This window comes from Trypanosoma conorhini (genome assembly GCF_003719485.1).
Source record: "Trypanosoma conorhini strain 025E chromosome Unknown Tco_14.4_contig_00144, whole genome shotgun sequence".
In the NCBI taxonomy this organism is placed as follows: domain Eukaryota; phylum Euglenozoa; class Kinetoplastea; order Trypanosomatida; family Trypanosomatidae; genus Trypanosoma; species Trypanosoma conorhini.
The window spans coordinates 22,991-35,242 of NW_021704224.1; the positions used below are offsets into that span (position 1 = coordinate 22,991).

General features: G+C 53.5%; 7 protein-coding genes across 7 annotated transcripts, besides 8 other annotated features; all 7 read right to left on the reverse strand.

The window, feature by feature from the left end:
* Positions 1 to 333: 333 nt before the first annotated feature.
* On the reverse strand, positions 334 to 1,290 carry Tco025E_03262 (putative phosphatidic acid phosphatase; the record flags this gene model as incomplete). Its single annotated transcript, XM_029370182.1, has 1 exon — positions 334 to 1,290. The coding sequence occupies one exon, from the start codon at positions 1,288 to 1,290 to the stop codon at positions 334 to 336; it is 957 nt and encodes a 318-aa protein (XP_029229829.1).
* An 844-nt stretch (positions 1,291 to 2,134) lies between these two features.
* Positions 2,135 to 2,171: a microsatellite.
* Positions 2,172 to 2,391: 220 nt separating this feature from the next.
* Positions 2,392 to 3,126, reverse strand: Tco025E_03263 (uncharacterized protein; the record flags this gene model as incomplete). Its single annotated transcript, XM_029370183.1, has 1 exon — positions 2,392 to 3,126. The coding sequence occupies one exon, from the start codon at positions 3,124 to 3,126 to the stop codon at positions 2,392 to 2,394; it is 735 nt and encodes a 244-aa protein (XP_029229830.1).
* A 56-nt stretch (positions 3,127 to 3,182) lies between these two features.
* Positions 3,183 to 3,232: a microsatellite.
* Positions 3,233 to 3,571: 339 nt separating this feature from the next.
* Positions 3,572 to 3,614: a microsatellite.
* Positions 3,615 to 3,673: 59 nt separating this feature from the next.
* Positions 3,674 to 4,372, reverse strand: Tco025E_03264 (tubulin-specific chaperone; the record flags this gene model as incomplete). Its single annotated transcript, XM_029370184.1, has 1 exon — positions 3,674 to 4,372. One exon carries the CDS (start codon positions 4,370 to 4,372, stop codon positions 3,674 to 3,676), a length of 699 nt encoding a protein of 232 aa, XP_029229831.1.
* A 583-nt stretch (positions 4,373 to 4,955) lies between these two features.
* Positions 4,956 to 4,991: a microsatellite.
* A 63-nt stretch (positions 4,992 to 5,054) lies between these two features.
* Positions 5,055 to 5,090: a microsatellite.
* A 2-nt stretch (positions 5,091 to 5,092) lies between these two features.
* Positions 5,093 to 6,883, reverse strand: Tco025E_03265 (pf20-like protein; the record flags this gene model as incomplete). The annotated part of the gene is made up of 1 exon (XM_029370185.1): positions 5,093 to 6,883. The coding sequence occupies one exon, from the start codon at positions 6,881 to 6,883 to the stop codon at positions 5,093 to 5,095; it is 1,791 nt and encodes a 596-aa protein (XP_029229832.1).
* A 331-nt stretch (positions 6,884 to 7,214) lies between these two features.
* Positions 7,215 to 8,117, reverse strand: Tco025E_03266 (uracil-DNA glycosylase; the record flags this gene model as incomplete). The annotated part of the gene is made up of 1 exon (XM_029370186.1): positions 7,215 to 8,117. One exon carries the CDS (start codon positions 8,115 to 8,117, stop codon positions 7,215 to 7,217), a length of 903 nt encoding a protein of 300 aa, XP_029229833.1.
* Positions 8,118 to 8,553: 436 nt separating this feature from the next.
* Positions 8,554 to 8,612: a sequence feature (GA-rich).
* Positions 8,613 to 8,656: 44 nt separating this feature from the next.
* Positions 8,657 to 8,691: a sequence feature (A-rich).
* Positions 8,692 to 8,714: 23 nt separating this feature from the next.
* Positions 8,715 to 9,341, reverse strand: Tco025E_03267 (uncharacterized protein; the record flags this gene model as incomplete). Its single annotated transcript, XM_029370187.1, has 1 exon — positions 8,715 to 9,341. The coding sequence occupies one exon, from the start codon at positions 9,339 to 9,341 to the stop codon at positions 8,715 to 8,717; it is 627 nt and encodes a 208-aa protein (XP_029229834.1).
* Positions 9,342 to 9,547: 206 nt separating this feature from the next.
* On the reverse strand, positions 9,548 to 10,621 carry Tco025E_03268 (uncharacterized protein; the record flags this gene model as incomplete). The annotated part of the gene is made up of 1 exon (XM_029370188.1): positions 9,548 to 10,621. One exon carries the CDS (start codon positions 10,619 to 10,621, stop codon positions 9,548 to 9,550), a length of 1,074 nt encoding a protein of 357 aa, XP_029229835.1.
* Positions 10,622 to 11,815: 1,194 nt separating this feature from the next.
* Positions 11,816 to 11,860: a microsatellite.
* Positions 11,861 to 12,252: the final 392 nt, after the last annotated feature.

The following is a 12,252-nucleotide window of genomic DNA, read 5'->3' on the forward strand; positions in this document are numbered from 1 at the left end:
CACCTCAGCCGGGCTGGCAGGGCGGCAAGGCGGGGGAACAGAACCACAGAACTGCACTCGCTGCCCTCCAACGCGGTCTCTCAAGAAGCCAAAATAAAAAACAACAACAAATAGAGCGCTTTACAAGGGGAAATAAAAAAAAAACTCTCTCCTCTACAAATAAAAATCTAGAAGCAAATTATTTCCAAAGGCTCCTAGCAAGAAAAAAAACAAAAAACAATGCCTTTCACACATGACGCCTTGGATGTCGCCCATCCGCCAATGCTTTCTAGCTCCAGAAGCGAGGATGCAAGGGGCGTGTTTTGGCTCAGCGCCAAAAAAAAAGAACCGCAGTTACCGTTTCGAGGCATACTCCAGACGGCGTGGTAGGAAAACCCCCGTCCGCTCTGACAAACGGAAAAGGAGGGTCACGGAGAGAAGTGCACAGCAGGTTCCAATGACGCTGCCGGCCAATATATCGGAAAAGTGATGACGGTTGTCACGTGTCCGCGAAAGAGCGACGGCAAAGGGGAAAACGAGCAGCAGCAGACCCAGCAAAGAGCGCCACAGGGACGCATGGCGAAATGCTTGCAGTTGTCCCAGAGAATACAGCACCAATGTAACAATGGACGCAAACGCGATGCCGCTGTGACCCGAGGGAAATGACACCCTCCCCTCACGTGCAGCCCCACACCAGTCCACGCCCTCGGATTGTTCGCTGTAGCCTTCGCGCTTCAACCGCGCGAGAAAGTCAGGACGCAGACGACCAGAGTATACTTTGGTGGTTTCAACAATGCAAATGCACAAGCATACGGCGAAAGCCTGTGCGAGAACCCAGTGATTAAACGTTTCCCAAAATAGCGGCCAGCGTGCAGCAGCAACAACATCGCGCCCGCCTCTTCCTCCTTCTGTGGCAGAGAGATCGTCACCGTTGAAGCCGCCTGCGCGCAACCACCGCACGGTGGTCCCTCCGCTGTTCATGACGTCCACTGTAACGACGCCTCCTTCGGCGCCAAGGGGGTGGTCTAGAGACGGTGTCGTGCCGGCGCGCCACCGCAGCGCGCGGGCGAATTCCACGGCGGCATAGAGGACAACTGGCAAGATGGCAATGGGGACCAGCGACCAGGAGGGAAATGTTCCGTCTCCGGCGAAAGGGTACGCGAGGGTGGGGTCGTTCCATGAAAAAGGGCGACAATGTGGGCGAACCTTCTTCCCAATGGCGCCGCCAGCGAGACCAAGGATAACACAAAGAAGGTAGTCCACGATCCTCAGCGTAGCGAGCACCTTAGCAAACACCTGAAGCGACGACATTCGTTACGTTTTTGTAGGTGTTATTTGCCTCTCCTGCTTCTGCAGCTATTCCTTTACCTTCGCCCTGACTTCCCACTCACGCCCTTCAGGTTTTTGTCAGTTCCTTACTCGAGTCTTGCGCCCGCCCCACTCATTATACACAAGGCAAGTGAAGAGAATGGGAAGGTGCAATTGCAGGGAAAAACGTGGTGTGCGCAGCGGCGCCTGCTACGCGGCTGCGCACGCCCGCGCCATGCAGACCGACACCTTCGCGGAGAGGCACAAAAACAACACACGCACGCGAGCACTGAAACCCCCATTTTTCTTTTGGTAAAGGGGAGCAAATTCGCCATGTGACAGGAACACAGCACGAGTGAGAGGGCGAAACAGAGGAAAAAAAAAAACACTGATCACACACACAGAAAGAAGAACAAAAAACGAAATCTGAAGTTTGCGCCCTTTCACGGGCACTTCTCACCTCAATCCTCAACAAAATATGCTGCCGCCAAACATGCGAGTCGCCGTGTTATTTTTTTTTTCCTCCAACTTCTTTGTACTTTTACCTGTTGCTCTGCGTGGGTCCATGTGTGGGTGTAACTGCCACCCCCCCCCCAAAAAAAAACCACCCTTCCATTGCCGTGTTCCCTGGAGCACGCCAAATAAAAAAAAAAGGCCCAACTCGAGGAAGAACTCCCATCAGGGGGGCAAAATGTACCCCAGGGACCAAGAGAGCATGCGGAGGTCACCAACTCCAGGGTAACAACGATACGTGCACATAAATATACACCTTGCGCAAATAAACGTGCCAGCCGCATGTCCCTTCCAATTCCTCGGTTGAGACCAGCATCCAAACTTGACGCTTCCTCATACACACACAGACACACACGCACACCAACACAACAGAGAGGAAAACAAGGAGAGGTTCGGAAGGAAAAGTAAACGGGTTAAAAATAAATAAAGACAACAACTTGAAATCACCACTGGAGAATCATTCACGTAAGCAAGCCGCAAAGGCTCAATAACAAATCAAGAAGAGGAGTTAGCAGCAATAACAAAAGTAGTAGCAACAACAGTACTCAATGTTAACTGGGCAGCCCTCACGCGAGCTCCCGATACTCTCAGTTAAGCTGACAGGGGGTCGTCCGAAATGAAAGTAGAAGCTGTTTTTTCCACAATGGCAGTGCCAGTAGGTAACAGCAGTTCAATTTCCTTGGTGTCATGAAAACACGCCTCATCGCTAATGTTACATCTTTCTTCCTCATTTGCAGAAAAAGACGCTCGAAATGTTTTGCAAGGGCAGTTCGCCACTGCTGGAGAGTGATGCAGCTGCAGATAGCTGGGCGTTTTCGGTACCTGTACAATCGGCGGGACAAGCGTCGTGGAAACGTGTGTGGCACTTTCCAGCGTCTCCGTGGAGGGTGACGCTGAGGAAGTGAAAAAAGAAGAAGCTATTGCAGATGAATCGCTCAATCCATACTCGCCCGGATCAAGTGGTGAATCACCCTTACCACAGATAGTCCTCAACGAGCGACCTTGGTCCACGCAGGTAAGAGGTTTGAGAAGAGACATCGTGCAGGGTATCCTTGCCTGAATTTCTGTCGGTCTGCTCCGCTTCGATGCGGTTACGGCGGCCAAATGAAGGACCCGCGCAAAGAGAGGATCTGTGGTGGGAGTTGGGACCTCTGCTTCGGCGCCCTCCCCAGACGCGCCCCGCCCGACATCCGGCAAGTGAAACTTCGTATCGACGCCGTCTGTATCGGTGAACCTCACACAGGCGTCACTACCGCCGCCGCAGTCGTCGCCGTCGTCCTCCAAGGGACAGTTTCCCGGCGAAGACGAAGATCCTGGTGTCCGCATTGCGTCACACCCGCTTCGTCCCACCCCGCCAAGCGAATTGCACTATGCCACAATTGCCACCTCCCTCCCCACACCCACCCACCCACCCCCCACCACACACACCGACTAAGAGATAGAGAGAGTGATAGACGCAACCCGGGCGAGAGAGTGCGTGTATGTGTGAAGCGGCAAAGCAACTGCGTCTCGGTACTCCCCTTTCGCTATTGCCTTGGCTGTAATGGTTTTTCCTTCTCTGGTTCTCCTGTACACTTGTTGGTAAGAGAGGTGTTGCAAAGAACAGAAGGCCGCAGGCATGACTCCATTGATATCGTTTGCAATGGGACAACAGAAGTCTCTCACAGATGCACGTAAATGGGCAAAGTGCAAAACGCCACCAACAGCCAGAAAAGGAATAAATTGGTCATGTGTATGTTAAATGGGAGAAAAGCACAAACAGGAATGACCAAAAAATAATAATAATAACTAAATAATCAAGAATATAATAATAAACCCGTAGTCCCTTTTTGGGACTATTAATAATGATTCGAATCATAAACGGTCTCCCACTCTAGAATTCCTCTGGTGGAAATTCCCCCACAGTCACCTGGTCGGGGCGTAAGAACCCGCCATAGTTCGGCTGGCACTGAAACACGCGCATCCCCTTGGCGCTGCCGTCACCTTTCCCCACAGGCTCATCAAACTCGACACCAACCCAATAGCCTGGCTTCAGCGTTGCAACACGGCCAACAAAGCGGACCGTTCCCAGGCGGTCTCCAGGTTGGCACTGACAACGATCGTCAACGTGGATTGCCTCCGCCGCTTTCTTGTAGCTGTCTGCGTCCAGTTCCTTTGTAGCGGGAACACCAGCCTTTTCCGCCTCCTCACGTTGTCGCGCCATCATGAGCTGGCGAAAAGCTCTGGCATTGTCCTCCCGTTTGCTGTATGCCTCTTCTGATATCTCGTACTTCTCCACCTGGGTGAGATCCTCAAAGTTTGCTATTTGCTGCGCCGGACGAAGGTCCACTACGTGGATGACGAAATCATCCCGGCATTGGTAATAACCTAGCTGCTTGTCATCTGCCATGTTTGACTCCACCTTGACGCCGCGGTCGTCAAGAAGCTGCAACTGCATTTGGTCTGGAGGTGTGGCAAAGTGTGTGGCAATATTGGCCTTAACGCTCGCAATCGTCTGTGCAAGGTCGTATCGCTTCTCGGGGACGCGCATTCCACTCGATGAGTGCGTGAGCGACACCCGCACGACAGTCATGGCGTCTGAGCTTAATCCCTCCTGTCGGCGACAATAGCAACAACCAGCCGGGCTCCTAATGGGTGTGGTCAGGGTAGCCAATACAACTCGAGTCAAAAACAAGAAGGTAGAAAAGACAAGAAAGCACACATGCATATTTACATACATAACATTTAAGAAGCTTTTTTCTCTCGTTGTTGTTGTTTTGTTGCTTGCCTTTTCAACGCTGTTGCTGCTGCGTTATTTTCAATTTGTATTCCCGTTGTTACTGTAGCCTTCGCCCCTGCAGTGGCCGTCGCCGCCTCCCGCAGACCGCCACTGCAGGGGCAAAGTAGAGAAGACAAACGGAATACCTGCTGTACATGACGACCACACGTGAGCAGTGTGAGGGAAAGTGTGCGAAAGCACTGCGGGCGTCTCGCTCTACATTCAGTAACTCTTAGAGTATCTCTTTCTTCTATTCCTTGCCGCGTTTCTTGTTTTCGTTTTCGTTTTCCAGTGCACATTTCTGCTTTTTTTCTTTCCTCCTTCCTTTTGGTTATGGAGGCGGCAGTGCGAAGAGAGAGGAGAGGAATTAAGAAGGAAAGAAGCAATAAACACGGCTTTGTTGACGTTGTTGTCTTTGTTTTTGTTGTTTTTGCTCCATCAGACGCTTTGGAATTCCACTTTGGTCCAGCCCTTCGTCTGTGGCCGCGTGCGAGGACCCCCTCTCCCTCCCTCCCTCCCTCCGTCATTCCCTGTTCAACACCAGTAGCCAATTGTCCCGTCGCTGCAGCCGCTGACGATGAAGCTGTTGGTCGACGGGTCAAACAGGGCACACTGAACGCAGTCTTCGTGCCCGGCAAGCTCTCCCACGCTAGCGCTCGGGACATCAACAATTTTCATGGTGGTGTCGTCGCTGGAGACGACAAGGTACGTGCCGGTGCTGTCGGAAGCTACGTGGTTTGCGGCGTAAGGTCCGCAGGCGACCGTGAGTCGCTGCTCCATGCGACGTATGTCCCAGAGCACAACAACGCCGTCCGCGTCACAGGACGCCAGCGACTCCGTTGCGCCAACTACCGCCACGGACTGAACGACGTTGCGATGCCCATAGAGCGTCTGCGCACAACAATTCATACGGCAATCCCACAAGGAAACGGTCTTGTCGCCACTACCTGTGCAAAGTGTATTGGTGTATGGCTTCCACACCACAGCATTCACGGTGTCCAGGTGTCCCCGTAGTGTTTGACGGCATTTGCCTGTTGTGGCGTCCCAAATGCGGGCCGTTTGGTCAAGCGCCCCACTGGCTAAAAGAAGGCCAGTTTCCTGAAAGTCTAAACACCATACACTGTCACAGTGACCTTTAAGTGTCACCTTACAACTGTTCGTGGCAAAGTCCCACAATTTTACGGTCTTGTCGCCCGAGGCAGTGGCCACCATGGTCCCCGTGGGATGCATAGCTACAGCTGAGATCCAACTCTTGTGTCCGTCACCAGACATCACAAGTTCACCCTGCGGTAACGCAGAGAGCCGCCAGGTACCGTCGTCGCTGGAGCTGGCGACAGCTGGCTTCTCGGGATGCATGGAAACCTTTGTCACCGGCATGGAATGCGCTTTAAAGGTAGATTGACAAACCCATGTCAATGGCTCAGTTAGAGCGGAAAACGTGTTGTCCGCACGCTTAGGCCTTGGTCTTTCATCCGCAGGCCAGCGAAATCCGTCAGACACGCCGTCGGTCGCACGAGCAGCTTGAGTGACAGTTTTCCTTCCTTGTGGCTTTGCATCTGTGGCTTTGGCGGCCTGTCGCTCCTTTCGTTTGGCTGAGACTTCTGTTGATTTGGAACGACTTTCCGCACCCCCTTCTTCATCTGAGTTTAGCCGCCTTTCCATATGTTCCACCTGTTTCTCAAGCCTGGAAACCTTGGCATCCAGCTTGTCCCTCTCTATAGAAAGCAATAATTTTGCTTTGTGCAAAGTCTCACACTTCTGACGAAGCTCGTTCAGCGTTGGGTTAACTTCCTCTGCGTGACTCTGTGCCTGACGAAGAAGCTTCGCAATCCTGTTCTTCTCCTGGACCACGCGGTTGTGGTTGGCCCGATGAAAGTCCCGCTCTTTCTTTGCCTGTAGAAACAGTCTTGTCGTTTTGGCCGTCAACTCGGCGTGTTGACGAAGTTGATGCTCCAAGACATCAATGCGATCCTGCAGTGCCGCGGTCTCAAGGTAGTTGTCCGCGAACACAGGGGCGTCGGAGAGCGGCTTTGACCCGTACTTTTCGTACCACTCAATCTCAAACGCCTCCATGGTGCGGTACATGCCGTTGCGCAAAAAGAAGTTTCGCAAAAAGTCATCCGTGGATTCCGGAATTCGCTTGAGGATGGGGCGCGGCGGAGGGGGCATGCCGCGCTCCTGCTGCAGCTGCACTGTGCGCTGAAAGGTGTCAAAGTCGACGTCCTCCATTTTTGGCAACAGGGTAGCATCCAACTCCATTTCCTTCTGCGTCAGCTCCGCCTCCACGGCGGGATGCCCCGCGGCGGCCCCGGCGGTTGATTTCATGGGACAAGCACACCGACCCCTGCCTTCGCGCTTACCGATGTGCTCGGTGCCTTTGTTGCTGCTTCCTTGCCTCCTTCGCTCTGCGGCTCTGGCGAAGGGGAAGGAGCGGATGGCGGCTGCCTCTTCTCCCTTGTACTTGTTGGTTGGCGGCGCAGAGCCATGCAAATGGCGGTTGTGAGAAAACCAAAGAAGCAGAAAAAAAAAAAAACCATTCAATCCCCGATGCCTCAGAGAAGGCCGGCACAACCAAAAACAACGGCAACCAAGACACCATAACAATAAATACGCAGCAGAATACCCCGCAATGCTCGTCTGCCGAGACTAGTTTCCATCAGGCACGCCTATCCACCAACATGGGAAGGCTCCAGTCGATGGGGGGATGCCCCAGCTGAGCCAGGGCCGCGTTGCACTTCGAAAAGGGCCGAGAACCCCACCATTTCGCCGCGCTAAGCGGGGAGGGATGGGCATTTTCAATAACAAGATGCCGCTTCTGGTCAATCAGTGCAATTTTTTTCCGTGCAAAACCGCCCCAAAGGAGAAACACAAGCGGCCGGCTGTGCTTTTCGGAGAGCAAACGAATAACGCCGTCGGTGAAGAACTGCCAACCACACTTTGCATGCGAGTTCGCCTGGTGTGCCTCTACAGTAAGCGTCGCGTTGAGCATCAACACGCCTTGCTCTGCCCAGCACTGCAGGTAGCCGTGCGGCGGCGGCTTGAATCCAGGTATGTCGGTGGTAAGCTCCTTGTACATGTTCACCAAGCTCGGGGGCGGACGGACACCAGGAAGCACCGAGAAGCACAACCCATGCGCTTGATTAAGGTTGTGGTAAGGATCCTGCCCCAACAGTACCACCTTAAGCCTGTCCAGGGGTGTGCTGTTGAAGGCGGAAAAAATTAACTCGCGTGGAGGGAGAATGATCTTGCCATTTGCGTTCTCCCCCTCTATGAACTGCTCTATGCTACGGAAACTACCGGTAGAGGTGAGGGGTTGCAAAAACTCACGCCAGCCGAGGTCTGTAATAAGGGAGGCGAGGCCGTTGCCGCAACAGACACCGTCGTTGCGCTCCGTCTTCAGTTTGGTGCAAGGCGCGGCCGGCTCTGGCGCCTGTTCCATGCGCCGCTTCCGTGGCGCGGCTGCTACCGCCTCAACTGAAGCCGCTTCCACGTCAATCACCTCTCGCGGCGGGTTTGGGCCCTTTTTACGCACAAAGTCCAGCAGAGTGCGCTGCACCATGTCTGCCGGCACCCAACCCTTGCGCGTTCTACTTTCCGCTTGTTTGTTGCAGCGGCGCACGTCAGAGAAAAACAAAAAATGTTGTTTGGATAGAGGCAAAAGGATGTCAAACTGGACGTGAGGCTTGGCGGGTATGTCATTTCCACCCACGGGCGAGAAAGTGTGCGTGCGTGAGCCATCCCCCGCCCCTCTCGCCCAGACGGCCAGAGAGAAAAACAAAAGAAGGTGAATTTCCCAATGCCTGCTGAGGGGAGCAGGGGAACTGCCGCGAAGACAGGCGACGCCGGCCGACCACTGCAGCTTATCTCAACATCTCACACATCTGCAGAGCAAAGCAGCCAACATCAAGCATATACGCGCCGTTTATCCGCGTGCTTATTCTATTTGAGGTATTTCTGCGGCAAGCAAATAGACCCACACACACACACGGGGAACGAAGAAAAAAAAAAGAAGAATGAAAGAGAGAATGACTAAAAAGCAAAAAAAAGCGAAGAAGGCCCCTAGTTTCAATCATTGATGTGTGGGTAGCGGCAGGAGCGACAAAACAAAGGAAAACAAATCAACCAAAAAAAAAAGAGGATGTGAGGTGAAGTTGCCTCACGAGGAGCCAAGGCTCAGAAACACCTTGCCCTCCTTCTCCTTCCAGTGCTGAACAACATAGCCGTAGGCTGAGAGCAAGGTGGTGACCAACTCGTCGAGGCTCCGCAACGGCTCCCCCTGGTAGTGGACCTCCGCTCCATCCTCGGAGACCACCAAGGCGGGCAGCTGTGGCAGAATCACCACCTCATTCTTGGACTGGCTGTCCACCGACCAATGCACAAAGACAGCCTGCGGCAGGGTGCGGCAGAAAACCGACCGCTGGTACTCAAACCGCCCCAGAATTGCCTCCTCCATCTCCGGTAGCTGGAAGTAGCGTGCATCGCTAAGTAGCAACTCCCACTCGTCAAAGGACTCAGGCAGCAACAAAGCTCCGGTGCGGAGAAAGTTGAGAACGTGGCGAAAGGTTGTCCCGTCACGGTCAATGAGAAAAGAGCCCTCCTCGGTGAGCCTCCCAGTGCCATTGACTATCGGCCCAAATACGGGGTGCTCCGTGAACGACCTAAAAGTGGCGCGGTGCGTCAGAAATATGATGCCCCCAACATTGAGCGATACCTGCTGTGCCCACTCCCCGGTGACGTCAATGCCAAGGTTCCGCTGAATCCAGTTCATCGCCTGCACCGACATACAAAATCAATCCCCACGTAAGTCGTCCAAAGACGTCGCTTCCTAACAACGATACTAATAGAGAAAGCCTCACCCGCAGTGGAGGACCATCCACCATGCGCCCAATGAGGAAGGAAAATGCATGCGTGCAAGAGAAGTAAACGCCAGAGGCTGAACGTTATCACACCCAAGCAACCAATCAAAAAAAAAAAAGAAGTAGAACAACCTTAAAACCGACGGCGACGATGGTGAGATTTTTGCTCGGCCCACACATGTATCAAGGCAGCATATGTCGCAGTGATTTCTTCCTTCTCTACCGGAGGCAGCCGCTGAAGTACTTCGCTCGCCAACGCATCCTTGCCGCTCTGCTCCAGGACCGATATCAAGGTTGCGTACGTAACCACGTCTGGTGTTGGTGGGTGAGAAGTGGCGAGGGCAGTCTCCTCCTCTGCCTCCGTATGCGCAGAGGGGGGAGCCTCCTCCGGTATCGAGCCTGCAGATGCTGCGTCGGCATCACTCTCGTTTGCGGCAACAGCAGCGTCCAGGCTTTGCAGGGGGTTGGGCCCCATAGAACGCACAATAGCTAATGCCCCCTCCCACTCCAGCGTCGCTTCGCAGGCCGTCACGCACGCGTTATATGCTTCAACAGGCCGTTCCTCCGGTGGTATCCGGGTCTGCAGAAAATGAAGCGCGAGCTCCCAGCCGTGGAGCCCTTCGCCCACATGTTCCTTTTTCGTATTCGCCAAGAGCGAAACCGCATCAACCAGCGTTTGGGGTGACTGTTTCCGAAATATCTCCCCGAGTTGCTCAACCAAACCCCATTGCTTTGCGCCCGCGCAGGTGTCGAGGAGCACAGCTAAGTGCGCAACGTTGGCTGTGACGCCCCCACCACCTTCTACTCCCCCATCATCTCCCTCTCCTAGGGTGAGTGAAACCCCATCGTGCCCCTCCGTTTTTTTGATCAGCAGCATTTTAGTGGCCTCCGCAAAGGAAAGCAGGGCGTCTTCCCATGCATGCATGCGCCGCGCAGTGTTAAGGTATGTCAGCAGGTCCTGACTATTTCGAATCAGGTTATGCGACGAATGAATCGAGGGCCGCCCAGCCGTCAGTGTCTCTTCTTCCTTCTCGATGAGGCTAAACAACTTGGCGACGCTTTTGTCCCCAAGCCCCAACGACGTTTCCGGCGCAATGGGTGTGCCCAGTGCCGGGGTGTTCGCAATACGAGTGGCAGCCGGCTTCATATGCTTGCGTGGCAGTCGCATAGAGCGTGCCAGCACCTGTTCCAGGGTGAGCGGTGTCATTTCCTATGCGCACAGTGAGAGGGAGAGGGGGGAAGTTTAACAAGATATACGAATGTCCCGCGCAGTTTTCTTCCAATGAACGGGAGACGACGGAAAGAGGCAGGATCCCTCGCCAGCAAAAGAAGGCGAGAACAAAGAAAAGAATACCCACCCGTCGAAGTGTCGCAGCCACACCCATTAAGAAAAAAAAACACACACACACACACCAAGCAGGTACCTGGAAGATGTTGCGTAGACCACCTAGTCGCCTCCGATGGACAGGTGGCAAATATATGGGGGAATTCCGTGTAAAAGGCACATAATGGGTTCTGGAGACACCTCCAGAGCCTCCTGTATGTATGACGACTGCTCGACGACGATTGGCCCCAAATGAAGCCCGAGCTGCAGAGGACATTGAGCTCCACTCCTACAAGAATTCCGACCAAACTGGAGTTGCGGCTTCATTGCCATACACTTTGTTGGCGGCCGTCGGAGTAAAACAGAGTGGGATCGAGAGAGTGCCTTCATTGCCCTCGTACAAAATCCCTCGACCTCCCTCAGAGAGAGAGGCGCGCCAAGAATGAGGGGAGGAAGATGCAGCCGGTTAGATGCCACCCAAGGCCGCATTGGAGTCCATTCGGTAGTTCCGTGAAGCGGCACCCGTTGAAGGGAGGTACCCAAAGCTTCCTGCGTTGTGCCGGGCAGCTTACACCGCATAGTCCCTTGACAAAATACAGTCCAAAAAAGAGGCCCTCATCACTGGCTCTACTCCCTATCGCCTTCAACATCATAGAAACACCCACGTCGGCGATCGCGCCGCCGCGCCGCACATAAGAAACAACCAGAAGATTCGTCTCTGCCCCCCCCCCCCCAAGCCTTCTGTACAATGCGTGACGTCTCGCTTGACAAGGCATAGCGTGAATCGTTTGCAGCCCCCCGACACTGCCAACAGCACACTCCAGTAAAACATCCCCCAAGAAAGGCAACATCACCCAACCAGGCAATGGGCTGTTACGCGGTTGTGGTGCCCTACGCGCCAAAGAGTCATTTCGCCACTCGTGCGACCAAAGAAGACATGAACCCCGGTGGCTGCAAAGCTGCAACAAAAAGATTGGGCGGGACACTGAATGAAACAGACGAGGTCAGCATCCAAGCAAAGTCCGACGTCTCTCATAACATCGTGGCACAGAAATCCAGGCGAATGAAATGGCCGAGTTTTTTTTTCTTTTCCTTTTTTGTTTGTAACGCATTTGCTTTTTCCTCACAGCATCTTCTTTGCCCAATACCACCCCGAGCTGACCTGATCTGAGCTACGGGCGTAGCCAAGAAGACTAATAATAGAAAAAAAAAAGGTAACGGCAGTACGACGTGGACCACAAAAACACCGCGAGGGATAAAGAAGAATAAAAAAAAGGGGGGGAACTCCCTACTTTATCTGCCTTTCTGAGTAAGTGAGAAACAAAATAAGATCATTTTGGTTTTTGGCTTCCTCTTCCTCCCCCCAGCACAACCCCCACGCCCAAGCGTGGTGCCAGTGACAGTTTCACCTGCTACTCCCGAATTTTATTTTTACCTGTTTTATTTCTGTGCCATGGCTCACGGGTTGGCGTGCTGGCGAATGCCCTTATTTCTCTCTCTGTATCCCTCTTTTT